We start from the raw sequence: 15,368 nt of genomic DNA, 5'->3' as shown, positions 1-15,368 counted from the left end.
ATAATCTGAATATTTACATACAGAAATCTCATAACAGCAGCATTAGAGAGACAGCATCACAGATCAGATCATAGCGTAAATCACAACTACACACAAAAATGAAACAAAAAAATTTGGAACTAAAGGTTAAAGTTCTGTGGTCTAAATCAGAGCAATGATCTAAACAATTACGCTTGTGTCTTCTACTTCACTTCCAACAAGCTAAAACACTAAAATTGTCTCTCCACTTTTACATGCTCCGATGAGTGACCAAAGACTCCACTGTTTAACAGAAATACATGTGCAAAGAAACGATGCCATGTGGCCAATTTGGAGGTGACGCCTCCAAAACTGCACCTTTCAGAGTGTCCTTTAATTGTGGGCAGTCTAAGGCACACCTGTGCACTAATCATGGTGTCTAATCAGCATCTTGATATGGCACACCTGTGAGGTGGGATGGATTATCTCAGCAAAGGAGAAGTGCTCACTGTCACACATTTAGACAGATTTGTGAACAATATTTGTGAGAAATGGTGATATTGTGGATGTGGAAAAGGTTTTAGATCTTTGAGTTCATCTCATAAAAAATGGGAGCAAAAACAAAAGTGTTGCGTTTATAATTTTGTTGAGTGTATTATTAGTAGGGCTTCTGTGAAGGGTGGGGCATCCCATCCATATGCGTCGAGTTGACCAGATGAACCAGTTTCTTCCACTGCTGGTGTTCTTGGGCCAGCAGCCCTGCGTCCTCCACAGCAACTCCGTGATATTTGAGGTCACCCGCAACGACGTCGAGCCATCGGGTGCGGGGCTTGCTTCGTGGTCGTGTCCAGCCTACGGAGACTGGAGAATGGCTCTCGTTGGATGGTCAAGCGGAAGGCGGAGGACATGACCAAACTAGTGGGTGTGGCGTTGCGCGGGCAAGCAAGATGCTCTGGGCTGGCAGGTAAGGGCACTAAGCACTGCGTTGGAAACCTGCTGGGGCAACCTGATGATTTCGATGGTTCTGAAAGCCCTGCTACCAAAACCATCTATTCTTGCAGCCAGAGTTTCATTTCAGGGCCATGTTTCTGAGCCATAAACCAGCATGGAGAGTACTGCTGAGTTGTAGATGTGGAGCATCGTTTTGCATGAGATAGTCTGGTGCCACCAGAGTGGTTTCCAGAGAAACTGCAGAACTGATGGTGGCAGGGCTCTTCTGCGAGGTTAGTATGTTGTCCAAAGTGTCACAAAGACATCATAGTATTGTATGTCATCCAAAATGTCACAAAAATGTCATAGTTTAGTATGTCATCCAAAATGTCACAAAAACGTCATAGTTTAGTATGTCGTTGTTTTGGACAACTGCTCTCTAGGGTTTTTTTCACAGCCCACTTCACATTATTTCATCATATGGAATATTTTTACGAAATGTTGAAAAAATGGCATTTTTTTCGACATACTACACTATGGCATTTTTTTTGGATGAAATTCATGATGATTTTTTTTCAAAGATAACTGCTCTATAGTGTCTTTCACGGCCTACTTTACATTATTTCATCATATGGCATGTTTTTATGACATGTTGAAAAAATGGCATTTTTTTCAACATATTATACTCTGGTGTTTTTTTTGGACAAAATTCATCATGAGTTTTTTTCAAAGAAAACTGGTCTATAGTGTTTTTCACTGCCTACTTTACATTATTTCATCACATGGCATGTTTTTTTTAATATTTTGTTTTTGCTTTTATTTTTTGATAGTTGCAGTGAAGACAGACAGGAAACATGGAAGTGGAGTAGGGGGAAGACATGCAGCAAAGGGCCATGAGCAGGAATCGAACCCGGGCCGCTGTGTTGGAGACCAGTCCCTGTACATGGGTTGCCCGCTTAGCCTGTTGAGCTATACGGGAGCCCCATGTGGCTTGTTTTTATGACATGTTGAAAAAATGGCATTTTTTTTCGATATATTATGGCGTTTTTTTTGGACAAACTTTAAGATGAGTTTTTTTTCAAAGAAAACTGCTCTATCGTGTTTTTCACGGCCTAGTTTACATTATTTCATCATATGGCTTGTTTTTATGACATGTTGAAAAAATGGCATTTTTTTCGACATACTACACTATGGCATTTTTTTGGACAAAATTCATGATGATTTTTTTTTCAAAGAAAACTGCTCTATAGTGTCTTTCACGGCCTACTTTACATTATTTCATCATATGGCTTGTTTTTATGACATGTTGAAAAAATGGCCTTTTTTTTCGACATAGTATACAATGGCGTTTTTTTTGGACAAAATTCATGATGATTTTTTTTCACCGAAAAGTGCTCTATAGTGTTTTTCACGGCCTACTTTACATTACTTCATCATATGGCATGTTTTTATGACATGTTGAAAAAATGGCCTTTTTTTTCGACATAGTATACAATGGCGTTTTTTTTGGACAAAACTCATGATGATTTTTTTTCAACGAAAAGTGCTCTATAGTGTTTTTCACGGCCTACTTTACATTATTTCATCATATGGCATGTTTTTATGACATGTTGAAAAAATGGCATTTTTTTTCGACATACTATACTATGGCATTTTTTTGGACAAAATCCATGATTTTTTTTTTCAAAGAAAACTGCTCTATAGTGTTTTTCACGGCCTACTTTACATTATTTCATCATATGGCATGTTTTTATGACATGTTGAAAAAATGGCATTTTTTTTCGACATACTATACTATGGCGTTTTTTTGCACAAAATTCATGATGATTTTTATTTCAAAGAAAACTGCTCTATAGTGTTTTTCACGGCCTACTTTACATTTTTTCTTTATATCGCATGTTTTTATGACATGTTGAAAAAATGGCATTTTTTCGACATACTATACTATGTAGGGGGGAAGACATGCAGCAAAGGCCCGTGAGCATGAATTGAACCCGGGCCGCCGTGTTGGAGACCAGCCCCTGTACATGGGTTGCCCGCTTAGCCTGTTGAGCGATACGGGAGCCCCGTGTTGCTTGTTTTTATGCCATGTTTAAAAAAATGGCATTTTTTTCGACATATACTCTGGTGTTTTTTTTGGACAAAATTCATCATGAGTTTTTTTCAAAGAAATGTGCTCTATAGTGTTTTTCATGGCCTACTTCACAATAATTCATCATATGGCATGTTTTTTAAAAGTATTTTGTTCATGCTTTTATTTTTTGATAGTCGTCGTGAAGACAGACAGAAAATGGGGAAGCGGAGTAGGGGGAAGACATGCAGCACAGGGACGTGAGCAGGAATCAAACCCGGGCCGCTGTGTTGGAGACCAGCCCCTGAACATGGGTTGCCCGCTTAGCTTGTTGAGCTATACGGGAACCCCACATGGCTCGTTTTTATGACATGTTGAAAAAATGACATTTTTTTTTCGACATACTATACTATGGCATTTTTTGGGACCAAATTCATCATGATTTTTATTTCAAAGAAAAGTGCTCTATTGTGTTTTTCAGGGCCTACTTTACATTATTTCATCATATGGCATGTTTTTACGACATGTTGAAAAAATGGCATTTTTTCGACATAGTATACTATGGCGGTTTTTTTTGGACAAAATTCATGCTGATTTCTTTTTTTCAAAGAAAAGTGCTCTATAGTGTTTTTCATGGCCGACTTTACATTATTTCATCATATGGCATGTTTTTATGACATGTTGAAAAAATGGCCTTTTTTTTCGTCATACTACACTATGGCATTTTTTTTGGACAAAATTCATGCTGATTTCTTTTTTTCAAAGATAAGTGCTCTGTCGTGTCTTTCACGGCCTACTTTACATTATTTCATCACATGGCATGTTTTTAATATTTTGTTTTTGCTTTTATTTTTTGCTTGTCGCAGTGAAGACAGACAGGAAACATGGAAGTGGAGTAGGGGGAAGACATGCAGCAAAGGGCCGTGAGCAGGAATCGAACCTGGGCCGCTGTGTTGGAGACCAGCCCCTGTACATGGGTTGCCCGCTTAGCCTGTTGAGCTATACGGGAGCCCCATGTGGCTTGTTTTTATGACATGTTGAAAAAATGGCATTTTTTTTCGATATATTATGGCGTTTTTTTTGGACAAAATTTCTGATGAGTTTTTTTTCAAAGATAACTGCTCTATAGTGTTTTTCACGGCCTACTTTACATTATTTCATCATATGGCTTGTTTTTATGACATGTTGAAAAAATGGCATTTTTTTCGACATAGTATACAATGGCGTTTTTTTTGGACAAAATTCATGATGATTTTTTTTCAAAGATAACTGCTCTATAGTGTCTTTCACGGCCGACTTTACATTATTTCATCATATGGCTTGTTTTTATGACATGTTGAAAAAATGGCATTTTTTTCGACATAGTATACAATGGCGTTTTTTTGGACAAAATTCATGATGATTTTTTTTCAACGAAAAGTGCTCTATAGTGTTTTTCACGGCCTACTTTACATTACTTCATCATATGGCATGTTTTTATGACATGTTGAAAAAATGGCCTTTTTTTTCGACATACTATACTATGGCATTTTTTTTGGACAAAATTCATGATTTTTTTTCAAAGATAAGTGCTCTATAGTGTCTTTCACGGCCTACTTTACATTATTTCATCATATGGCATGTTTTTACGACATGTTGAAAAAATGACCTTTTTTTTCGACATACTATACTATGGCATTTTTTTTGGACAAAATCCATGATTTTTTTTTTCAAAGAAAACTGCTCTATAGTGTTTTTCACGGCCTACTTTACATTATTTCATCATATGGCATGTTTTTATGACATGTTGAAAAAATGGCATTTTTTTCGACATACTATATACTATGGTGTTTTTTTGCACAAAATTCATGATGATTTTTATTTCAAAGAAAACTGCTCTATAGTGTTTTTCACGGCCTACTTTACATTTTTTCTTTATATCGCATGTTTTTATGACATGTTGAAAAAATGGCATTTTTCGACGTACTATACTATGGCATTTTTTTTTTTGGACCAAATTCATGACGATATTTTTTTCAAAGAAAACTGCTCGACAGTGTTTTTCACGGCCTACTTTACATTATTTCATCATATGGCATGTTTTTATGACATGTTGAAAAAATGGCATTTTTTTTCGACATACTATACAATGGCGTTTTTTTGGACAAAATTCATGATGATTCTTTTTTTCAAAGAGAACTGCTCTATCGTGTTTTTCACGGCCAACTTTACATTATTTCATCACATGGCATGTTTTTTTAATTTTATTTTTTGATAGTTGCAGTGAAGACACAGGAAACATGGAGGTGGTGTAGGGGGAAGACATGCAGCAAAGGGCCGTGAGCAGGCATCGAACCTGGGCCGCTGTGTTGGAGACCAGCCCCTGTACATGGGTTGCCCGCTTAGCCTGTTGAGCTATACGGGAGCCCCATGTGGCTTGTTTTTATGACATGTTGAAAAAATGGCATTTTTTTTCGATATATTATGGCGTTTTTCTTGGACAAAATTTCTGATGAGTTTTTTTTCAAAGAAAACTGCTCTATCGTGTTTTTCACGGCCGAGTTTACATTATTTCATCATATGGCATGTTTTTATGACATGTTGAAAAAATGGCCTTTTTTTTCGACATAGTATACAATGGCGTTTTTTTTGGACAAAATTCATGATGATTTTTTTTTCAACGAAAACTACTCTATCGTGTTTTTCACGGCCTACTTTACATTATTTCATCATATGGCATGTTTTTACGACATGTTGAAAAAATGACCTTTTTTCGACATACTATACTATGGCGTTTTTTTGGACAAAATTCATGATGATTCTTTTTTTCAAAGAAAACTGCTCTATAGTGTTTTTCACAATAATTCATGACATGGCATGTTTTTTTAATGTTTTGTTTTTGCTTGTCACAGTGAAGACAGACAGGAAACATTTAAGTGGAGTAGGGGGAAGACATGCAGCACAGGGCTGTGAGCAGGAATCGAACCCGGGCCGCCGTGTTGGAGACCAGCCCCTGAACATGGGTTGCCTGCTTAGCCTGTTGAGCTATACGGGATACCCACATGGCTTGTTTTTATGACATGTTGAAAAAATGGCATTTTTTTCGACATATTATACTCTGGTGTTTTTTTTGGACAAAATTCATCATGAGTTTTTTTCAAAGAAATGTGCTCTATAGTGTTTTTCATGGCCTACTTCACAATAATTCATCATATGGCATGTTTTTTAAAAGTATTTTGTTCATGCTTTTATTTTTTGATAGTCGTAGTGAAGACAGACAGAAAATGGGGAAGTGGAGTAGGGGGAAGACATGCAGCACAGGGACGTGAGCAGGAATCGAACCCGGGCCGCTGTGTTGGAGACCAGCCCCTGAACATGGGTTGCCCGCTTAGCCTGTTGAGCTATACGGGAGCCCCATGTGGCTTGTTTTTATGACATGTTGAAAAAATGACATTTTTTTTTCGACATACTATACTATGGCATTTTTTGGGACCAAATTCATCATGATTTTTATTTCAAAGAAAAGTGCTCTATAGTGTTTTTCAGGGCCTACTTTACATTATTTCATCATATGGCATGTTTTTATGACATGTTGAAAAAATGGCCTTTTTTTTCGACATAGTATACAATGGCGTTTTTTTTGGAAAAAATTCATGACGATATTTTTTTCAAAGAAAACTACTCTATCGTGTTTTTCATGGCCTACTTTACATTATTTCATCATATGGCATGTTTTTATGACATGTTGAAAAAATGACCTTTTTTTTCGACATAGTATACAATGGCGTTTTTTTTGGAAAAAATTCATGACGATATTTTTTTCAAAGAAAACTACTCTATCGTGTTTTTCATGGCCTACTTTACATTATTTCATCATATGGCTTGTTTTTATGACATGTTGAAAAAATGGCATTTTTTTCGACATGGTGGGTTTTTTTGGACAACATTCATCATGAGTTTTTTTCAAAGAAATGTGCTCTATAGTGTTTTTCATGGCCTATTTACAATAATTCATCACATGGCATGTTTTTCTTAATATTTTGTTTTTGCTTTTATTTTTTGATAGTCGCAGTGAAGACAGACAGAAAATGGGGAAGTGGAGTAGGGGGAAGACATGCAGCACAGGGCCGTGAGCAGGAATCAAACCCGGGCCGCCGTGTTGGAGACCAGCCCCTGAACATGGGTTGCTCGCTTAGCTTGTTGAGCTATACGGGAACCCCACATGGCTTGTTTTTATGACATGTTGAAAAAATGGCATTTTTTTTCGACATATACTCTGGTGTTTTTTTTGGACAAAATTCATCATGAGTTTTTTTCAAAGAAAACTGCTCTATAGTGTTTTTCACGGCCTACTTTACATTTTTTCTTTATATCGCATGTTTTTATGACATGTTGAAAAAATGGCATTTTTTTCGACATGGCGGGTTTTTTTGGACAAAATTCATCAGGAGTTTTTTTCAAAGGAAACTGCTCTATCGTGTTTTTCATGGCCTATTTTACTATAATTCATCACATGGCATATTTTTTGATAGTCACAGTGAAGACAGGGAGGTGGAGTCGCGGGAAGACATGCAGCAAAGGGCCGTGAGCAGGAATCGAACCCGGGCCGTTGTGTTGGAGTCCAGTCCCTGCACAGGGGTTGCTCGCTTAGCCTGTTGAGCTATACGGGAACCCTACATGGTTTGTTTTTATGACATGTTGAAAAAATGGCATTTTTTTCGACATACTATACTATGGCATTTTTTTGGACAAAATTCATCATGATTTTTTTTCAACGAAAAGTGCTCTATAGTGTTTTTCACGGCCTACTTTACATTACTTCATCATATGGAATGTTTTTATGACATGTTGAAAAAATGGCCTTTTTTTCGACATAGTATACTATGACGTTGTTTTTGGACAAAATTCATGATGATTCTATTTTCAAGGAAAACTGCTCTATAGTGTTTTTCATGGGCTACTTTACATTATTTCATCTTATGGCATGTTTTTACGACATGTTGAAAAAATGACCTTTTTTTCGACATACTATACTATGGCGTTTTTTTGGACAAAATTCATGATGATTCTTTTTTTCAAAGAAAACTGCTCTATAGTGTTTTTCACAATAGTTCATGACATGGCATGTTTTTTAATGTTTTGTTTTTGCTTGTCACAGTGAAGACAGACAGGAAACATGGAAGTGGAGTAGGGGGAAGACATGCAGCACAGGGCTGTGAGCAGGAATCGAACCCGGGCCGCCGTGTTGGAGACCAGCCCCTGAACATGGGTTGCCTGCTTAGCCTGTTGAGCTATACGGGATCCCCACATGGCTTGTTTTTATGACATGTTGAAAAAATGGCATTTTTTTCGATATCTTATGGCTTTTTTTTTTTTGGACAAAATTCATGATGAGTTTTTTTTCAAAGAAAACTGCTCTATAGTGTTTTTCACGGCCTACTTTACATTATTTCATCATATGGCTTGTTTTTACGACATGTTGAAAAAATGGCATTTTTTTCGACGTGGTTTTTTTTGGAACAAAATTCATCATGATTTTTTTTCAAAGAAATGTGCTCTATAGTGTTTTTCATGGCCTATTTTACAGTAATTCATCACATGGCATGTTTTTTTTTAATATTTTGTTTTTATTTTTTGATTGTCACAGTGAAAACAGACAGGAAACATGGAAATGGAGTAGGGGGGAAGACATGCAGCAAAGGGCCGTGAGCAGGAATCGAACCCGGGCTGCTGTGTTGGAGACCAGCCCCTGAACATGGGTTGCTCGCTTAGCCTGTTGAGCTATACAGGATCCTCACATGGCTTGTTTTTATGACATGTTGAAAACATGGCATTTTTTTCGACATATTATACTCTGGTGTTTTTTTTGGACAAAATTCATCATGAGTTTTTTTCAAAGATATGTGCTCTATAGTGTTTTTCATGGCCTACTTCACAATAATTCATCATATGGCATGTTTTTTAAAAGTATTTTGTTCATGCTTTTATTTTTTGATAGTCGTAGTGAAGACAGACAGAAAATGGGGAAGTGGAGTAGGGGGAAGACATGCAGCACAGGGCCGTGAGCAGGAATCAAACCCGGGCCGCCGTGTTGGAGACCAGCCCCTGAACATGGGTTGCTCGCTTAGCTTGTTGAGCTATACGGGAACCCCACATGGTTTGTTTTTATGACATGTTGAAAAAATGGCATTTTTTTCGACATACTATACTACGGCATAATTTTTGGACAAAATTCATGATGTTTTTTTTCAAAGAAAAGTGCTCTATAGTGTTTTTCATGGCCTACTTTACATTATTTCATCATATGGCATGTTTTTAAGACATGTTGAAAAAATGGCATTTTTTTCGATATACTATACTATGGCGTTTTTTTGGACAAAATTCATGACGATATTTTTTTCAAAGAAAACTGCTCTGCAGTGTTTTTCATGGCCTACTTTACATTTTTTCTTTATATGGCATGTTTTTATTTTATTTCCGCCCAGTTCTTTTGATGGAGTCGTCAGGAGACTTCTTCTTAAAATCAAAAGTATTTATTACAGCAACATTGAATGCGCGATACAGAGCTCTGGGCCTGAATCCTCTGTCCCTAACCAACAACAAGTGTTCGGTCAGTTCGGATGGAATCAGACCGCTAACCGTACCTGGCCCAGTCTTCTTATACTCCAACAGTGCGTATAGCTATCCAGGTCATGTTGCTGGCCGCTCCCTCCAGTGCTGCGTTGGTCCGCTCTCCTCTTTCAATGCAGATGTTTTGTCATTATCGCTCACATAGGAATGACTTCACCGCTGCAAAGCAAGATCAGAGACTGCACACACAACAAGCTCAATGTTCTTTACTGATTACGGCTTACGTCAAAAACTGTCTGTACTTTTATTATCAAAAACTGTCTGTATTTTGATTATCAATCACCTTATGTCTTGATCATGCTTGCATTCAATCACATGAGTAATAAGTCAAATAAAGCATAAGCTCCTTCTTATCGATTCTGGACTTCTCTTTGTTTCATTACAGTCACACCATGGTAATGATGCTCTTGACTTTCCTATTCCTCAGAACCAATATAACTCTTTAATATGCACTCTTAGCAAATCATAAAACACACCATTTCCCACAATTCCCCCTTTTGGCCTAAGCTAACCTTAGGCCAACACAAAAGATTTTACACCATAGAGGATACAGGCACTAGCTCCTCTTCTTCTTCAAGTGGATTTTCTGCCATGAGTGCTCTGAATTCATCGCTCAACATTACCTCGGACACAGTTCTGCTTATTGTCTTAGTCATGAGTGTTCTGAAAAATGGAATGATGCAACAAGTGAATATGAAGAGTAACAGCATTATTATGAGAATAGGTGTGCTCGCATAGCTTTCTTTTCTGGATCGTTTTTAAGTTGATTTGCTAATTTAAGAACTGTTTGTGTGAGCTCCTCAAGTTCCCAGTGCATATCGTTCATCCTGTTTCCTAAATCTGCTGTTCCGTACATGGGGAGAAAGCGTCCTAAAGAAGACTCTTATATCTGAGACGAGTGGTGGAGATCTAGTTGTGGAAGCGTCAGAACGTTTCCTTCGTCTTGACGTTGCACGACGAATGACGGTAACACCTGACTTGGGAATCACAAGAGCTGCAGGCTGTAGTTTAGCTAAATAGCACGCCCCACACCACCCATGGGGGAGATACAAATAGACCCTAAGGCCATGGCCCCAAACGTGGTCAGCCGGGCAGGAGAACCCTCCCGTGTGTGGAACCCCTATATTTATAATAAGTTCAGACACCCATCCCATCACATCGCCACGGATTCCCACGGCAGTGAAGTTGATTAGTTTTGCCCAACCTTCCTCACACCGAGAACCGCTGCACAGGGGATGGCTTCAAACACCTTCCATAGGAAAGTAATTCGTACAGTTTGCCACGCCAAGGTCCACGTCTCCCTCAGCACAGCTCCTCCTAAAACACAGTGATGGTGTGTTTGGATACAATTTTACCGTCAGATATGTCGTCCAAAATGTCACAACAACATGATGGTTTAGTATGTCATCCAAAATGTCACAAAAATGTCATAGGTTTGTATGTCTTACAGAATGCGACAAATAAGTCATAGTTTAGTATGTCGTCCAAAATATCAGAAATAAAGTCATAGTATTACGTCCTGCTGGTGGCGCTAAGGGGTATGGGGCAGGAAATAATACAAGAAAAACCAAGATGTAAAATGGAAAACTAAAATTGTGAATTTAATAATCAATGAAGTAAGTTATACAACAAAAGGTGTCCCAAAGGGTAAATACAAATGATACAAATGATGTTTAACAAACAATAAAAGTAACTAATTAGATAACAAAAATAAGGATTTAACTAAGTCAACTGGTTTAACTAAAGTTTAGCTTCTTTAACGGAAACAACAAAGGCTAAAGAAAACTAAACATAACAAGTGTCTCAACTAAATACAAGTCACAAAATAACAAGGCTAGCCAAGGTGACAGAACCAAAATGAAGAGACACAACACAACGAGGGACTGGGCCAAATGAGCCCAGCCGGCGAGCAGCTGGAAACAGTTCATATTTAACGGGGCGCCAGAACCAGGTGGCCACAGATGATTGGCTGAGGGCACAGGTGGAGAAGCCAATCCACAGGACTGAACCAAGGCGGGAACTCAGGAACCAACCAGGACCGGAGGGAGGAGCCACAACATTTCACGGGGTCCACAGCGTCTCCAATCACCACACACGAGTCTCAAGCAGCATATTTGCATACAAAATAAGCAGAGAAGCACGAGAGGCAGCGTTACTAACTAAGGGCCGAGCTGAGCCCGTAACACATAGTTTAGTATGTCGTCCAAAATATCAGAAATAAAGTCATAGTTTAGTATGCTGTTCAAATTATCATAAATAAAGTCATAGTTTAGTATGTCGTCCAAAATATCAGAAATAAAGTCATAGTTTAGTATGCTGTTCAAATTATCATAAATAAAGTCATAGTTTAGTATGTCGTCCAAATTATCATAAATAAAGTCATAGTTTAGTATGTCGTTCAAAATATCGGAAATAAAGTCATAGTTTAGTATGTCGTTCAAATTATCATAAATAAAGTCATAGTTTAGTATGTCGTCCAAAATATCAGAAATAAAGTCATAGTTTAGTATGCTGTTCAAATTATCATAAATAAAGTCATAGTTTAGTATGTCGTTCAAAATATCATAAATAAAGTCATAGTTTAGTATGTCGTTCAAAATATCATAAATAAAGTCATAGTTTAGTTTGTCGTCTAAATGTCATTAAAACATCATAGTTCAGAATGTCCTCTAAAATAACAACAATAGGTCCCAACAAACATTTTTCAATTCCTCCCACCTGCTCCATATTTTGGTCATCTATGTAGCACACCCCAGCCAGAAAATGGTGAAGCTCTTGATGTTTCACAAAGGATTTATTCACATTCAGCTGTCAGCCTTATTTTGAACACAAATTCACCTTTCTGTCCTTCACTCCTTTCTTCAGGAAACACCGTAAGAGCCTGTTCTCATTCCAGTTCGGTGCTTTGAAGTTTAGACACATTCTTTGTTGTTTTTCAGCTCTTCAATCTGCAGCGTCACATAAAACCTGAACACAAACACATCTTAAAACCCAGACATCCACCTTAAAACCCAGATGTCCACCTTAAGCAGAAAACACATCAACTGAAACAACATTCTCAATAAAGCCAAATTTAAATATGAATACCTTGTCATAAATATAATTAAACATGAATTACTTTTATTGATTGGAAACTTTATAGCATTTAAAGTACAGTTTCTTGTTTTTATGTTTTATATTAAAAATGAACTAAATCTGAAAAAGTTTCACCTGAATCTGAAAATATTCATGCTGTTACAATGAAGGTTAAAATTTTACAGTCAGACATTGTTAAAGAACAAATAATTATCAACAATGAAAATACAGAGACTTTATTATTTACGGCTTTGGTTGGTCTTGATTTTTCTTTACAGTCAACATGTAAATTAATACCTTTTCTGTAATTTTACTCATTATTATCTACAAATGAACAAAACACAGAAAATCTGTTGAACACCAGTTAAAATCATTTGATATGCTTTAATATTTAATCAGCCCTTTTCGGTGAAATCTTGACTTACATTTATTTTAAAAAAGAGAGAAAACGTTGGTGAGTTAAGTGCAGTGAAAAATATTCTATTTTCAAACAAGAAGTTACTTTGATAGAAATACAGATCATTGTACACATTATTTACATTTGCCGTCTTTTTTGCGTTAATATGTAAAATGTATCATCTATAATTTAACAAATGAGTCAATTTGTAGAATCCGAATAAAAAAGCTATTTCTAACATTTTTCAATCTTTAATCCAAAAACATTTTTAAACGGCAAACATCTGTGGAAAAAGTTCTATTTTTCTGCTGATTTACAAACAGTGGAAACATTTGTTAAAATACAGAGTTTTGGAACCAAAATGACTTAAAATTTGGATCTGTTTTTCTTTTGTTTTTATGGTCATAATGTATATTTATCATTATTGGATATGATCTATAAACTGACAACACAGAGAAACCCTGTTCAACAACAGCTCACAATCATGCAAAATATTCATCAAAAATACATAAACTTTGGGACTTAAAGACAGTCAAAGAAAGATTCAGCTTTTTAATTAGCAGTGTTACATAAAAGTGGAACAGAAACCACGTTAAAACATCTGCCCTAAATAGAAAACATTTTAACTGAATTAAACATGAATCCCTTTTACTGATTGGAAACTTTATAAAATCTAAAGTACAGTTTCTTGATTATTTGATTAAAAGTTAACTAAATCCAAAAAAATCCACTTGAATGTGAAAATATTCATGGTTTGAAGGTAAAATGTAAAAAAAGAAATATAAAAAGACAAAAATGCAACCACCAACAACAACCAGAAAAACAACAACAAAGAGACGTTCTGAATCTATTGATCCTGTTGATCTCTAACTGATCTGTTCCACTGTCACTGAGACCTTCTCTGGTAGAATCTTTAGTTTACCATCACTGTTCATGATCAGAATCATCTTCTGGGTGAAAGTGTGATTGAAGGTGTGTATGAGTGTTTTAGTATCAAGATCAGAGAAGGACAGCTTTCCTCTGTTACAGTCCAGATTCACTCTGATCCTCTGGAGCTTCTTCTGCACTGAGAGAACAGTGGAGGGAGATAATGGAGACCATGAATAGTATTTATCTTCAAGGAAGCTTATTGCCCAAAATCCAGACCGTATCCTTCCCTTCCTCTGGACAGACTCTTCTAACACACCAAGTGTCCAGCGTTTACTGTCTCCAACCTCAACATTCCAGCTGTGAGTTCCTGAGTTGAAGCCTTCAGAGCTCAGAACAGAGATGTGAATGTCAAACCTCTCTGGATTATCAGGAAGCTGCTGTTTATCTCCTCGTCTCACACTGGTCAGATCTTCAGACAGGATGAGTTTTGGATGTGCAGTGTTTGGGTCCAGAATGAGAGGAGTGTAGGAGACCATGTCCTTCATGTTGTTCCAGATGTTGAAGCTCAGGTTGCCCACATGTTTGGCCTGGTCTATGAGAGCTCCTGAGAGCAGCTGTGGATCCTCCAGCAGGAGGCAGCGCTGGACTCTTTCCACTGCAGCCTTGTAGTTTAGCAGGAATGAGACGTCTTCAGCTCTCAGCTGCTCCTCTGTGGCTCTGACTGTGTCTGAAAGATCTGCTATCTCTCTGCTCAGAGCCTCCATCTTCTCCTTCATCATCCCAGTCTTCTGCTCCTCTTCCTCCCTCAGTGCAGCCATCCTGGCCTCCTCTTCCTTTATCAGAAACTGGTGAAGCTTCTGAAACTGCTCCTTAATCTGCCTCTCTGTGTGTCGGGCCTGGACCTTAATGTGTTCTGCTGTTTGATCAAACTCCACTTTAACTTGTTCAGAAACCTTCAGCTTCTTCTTTAAGGGCTTCAGAGTTTCCTGAAGTTTCTCCCTGTGTTCTTGTGCAGCTTTATTGATGGGTCTGAATCTGTGGTTGGAGTGTTTTTGTGAATCTCTGCAGACGACATACACTGGCTGATGATGATCCAGACAGAAGAACTTGAGTTTCTCAGAGTGTAAACAGCAGAGAAACTCTGAAGATCTCTGCTGCTGGAAGTTCTCACACAGATTCTTTAAAACCAGGTTACAAGGTGGTTCTTCTCTTGAAGATCTTCTCTTACAAACTGGACAGTCGTGTGTTGGTTTCTGTCTCCACCAGGTCTTCAGACAGTCTCTACAGAAGCTGTGGCTACATGACAGAAGAACAGGATCTGTGAAGACGTCCTGACAGACCGGACAGCAGAGATCCTCCTCTGAGCTGGAAGCCATTTATTGTGTGAGTGAATCTGAAAACACAGCAGACACAGAGTCCAGTGAGTCACTGCATTCTCTGAAAGCTCCTTTGACTCTG

At 37.6% G+C, this 15,368-nt stretch overlaps 1 protein-coding gene across 8 annotated transcripts in view; it reads right to left on the bottom strand.

Moving 5' to 3' along the window:
* LOC127530242 (nuclear factor 7, brain-like) overlaps window positions 1–15,368 on the bottom strand; it is a 41,934-nt gene that overhangs the window by 6,064 nt on the left and 20,502 nt on the right. For 3 of the 8 annotated variants that reach the window (XM_051948885.1, XM_051948886.1, XM_051948884.1), the window contains exon 2: window positions 14,255–15,303. In XM_051948885.1, coding sequence (XP_051804845.1) covers window positions 14,255–15,286 — 1,032 coding nt within the window. In that variant the 5' untranslated portion in view covers window positions 15,287–15,303. Of the gene's footprint in view, window positions 1–13,007; window positions 15,304–15,368 lie in introns of those variants that run through there. The other 5 variants (XR_007942285.1, XR_007942284.1, XM_051948883.1 and 2 more) reach the window with 4 other exon arrangements.

This window comes from Acanthochromis polyacanthus, chromosome 5 (genome assembly GCF_021347895.1).
Source record: "Acanthochromis polyacanthus isolate Apoly-LR-REF ecotype Palm Island chromosome 5, KAUST_Apoly_ChrSc, whole genome shotgun sequence".
Lineage (NCBI taxonomy): Eukaryota > Metazoa > Chordata > Actinopteri > Pomacentridae > Acanthochromis > Acanthochromis polyacanthus.
This window is presented reverse-complemented; position numbering and strand designations above follow the sequence as displayed.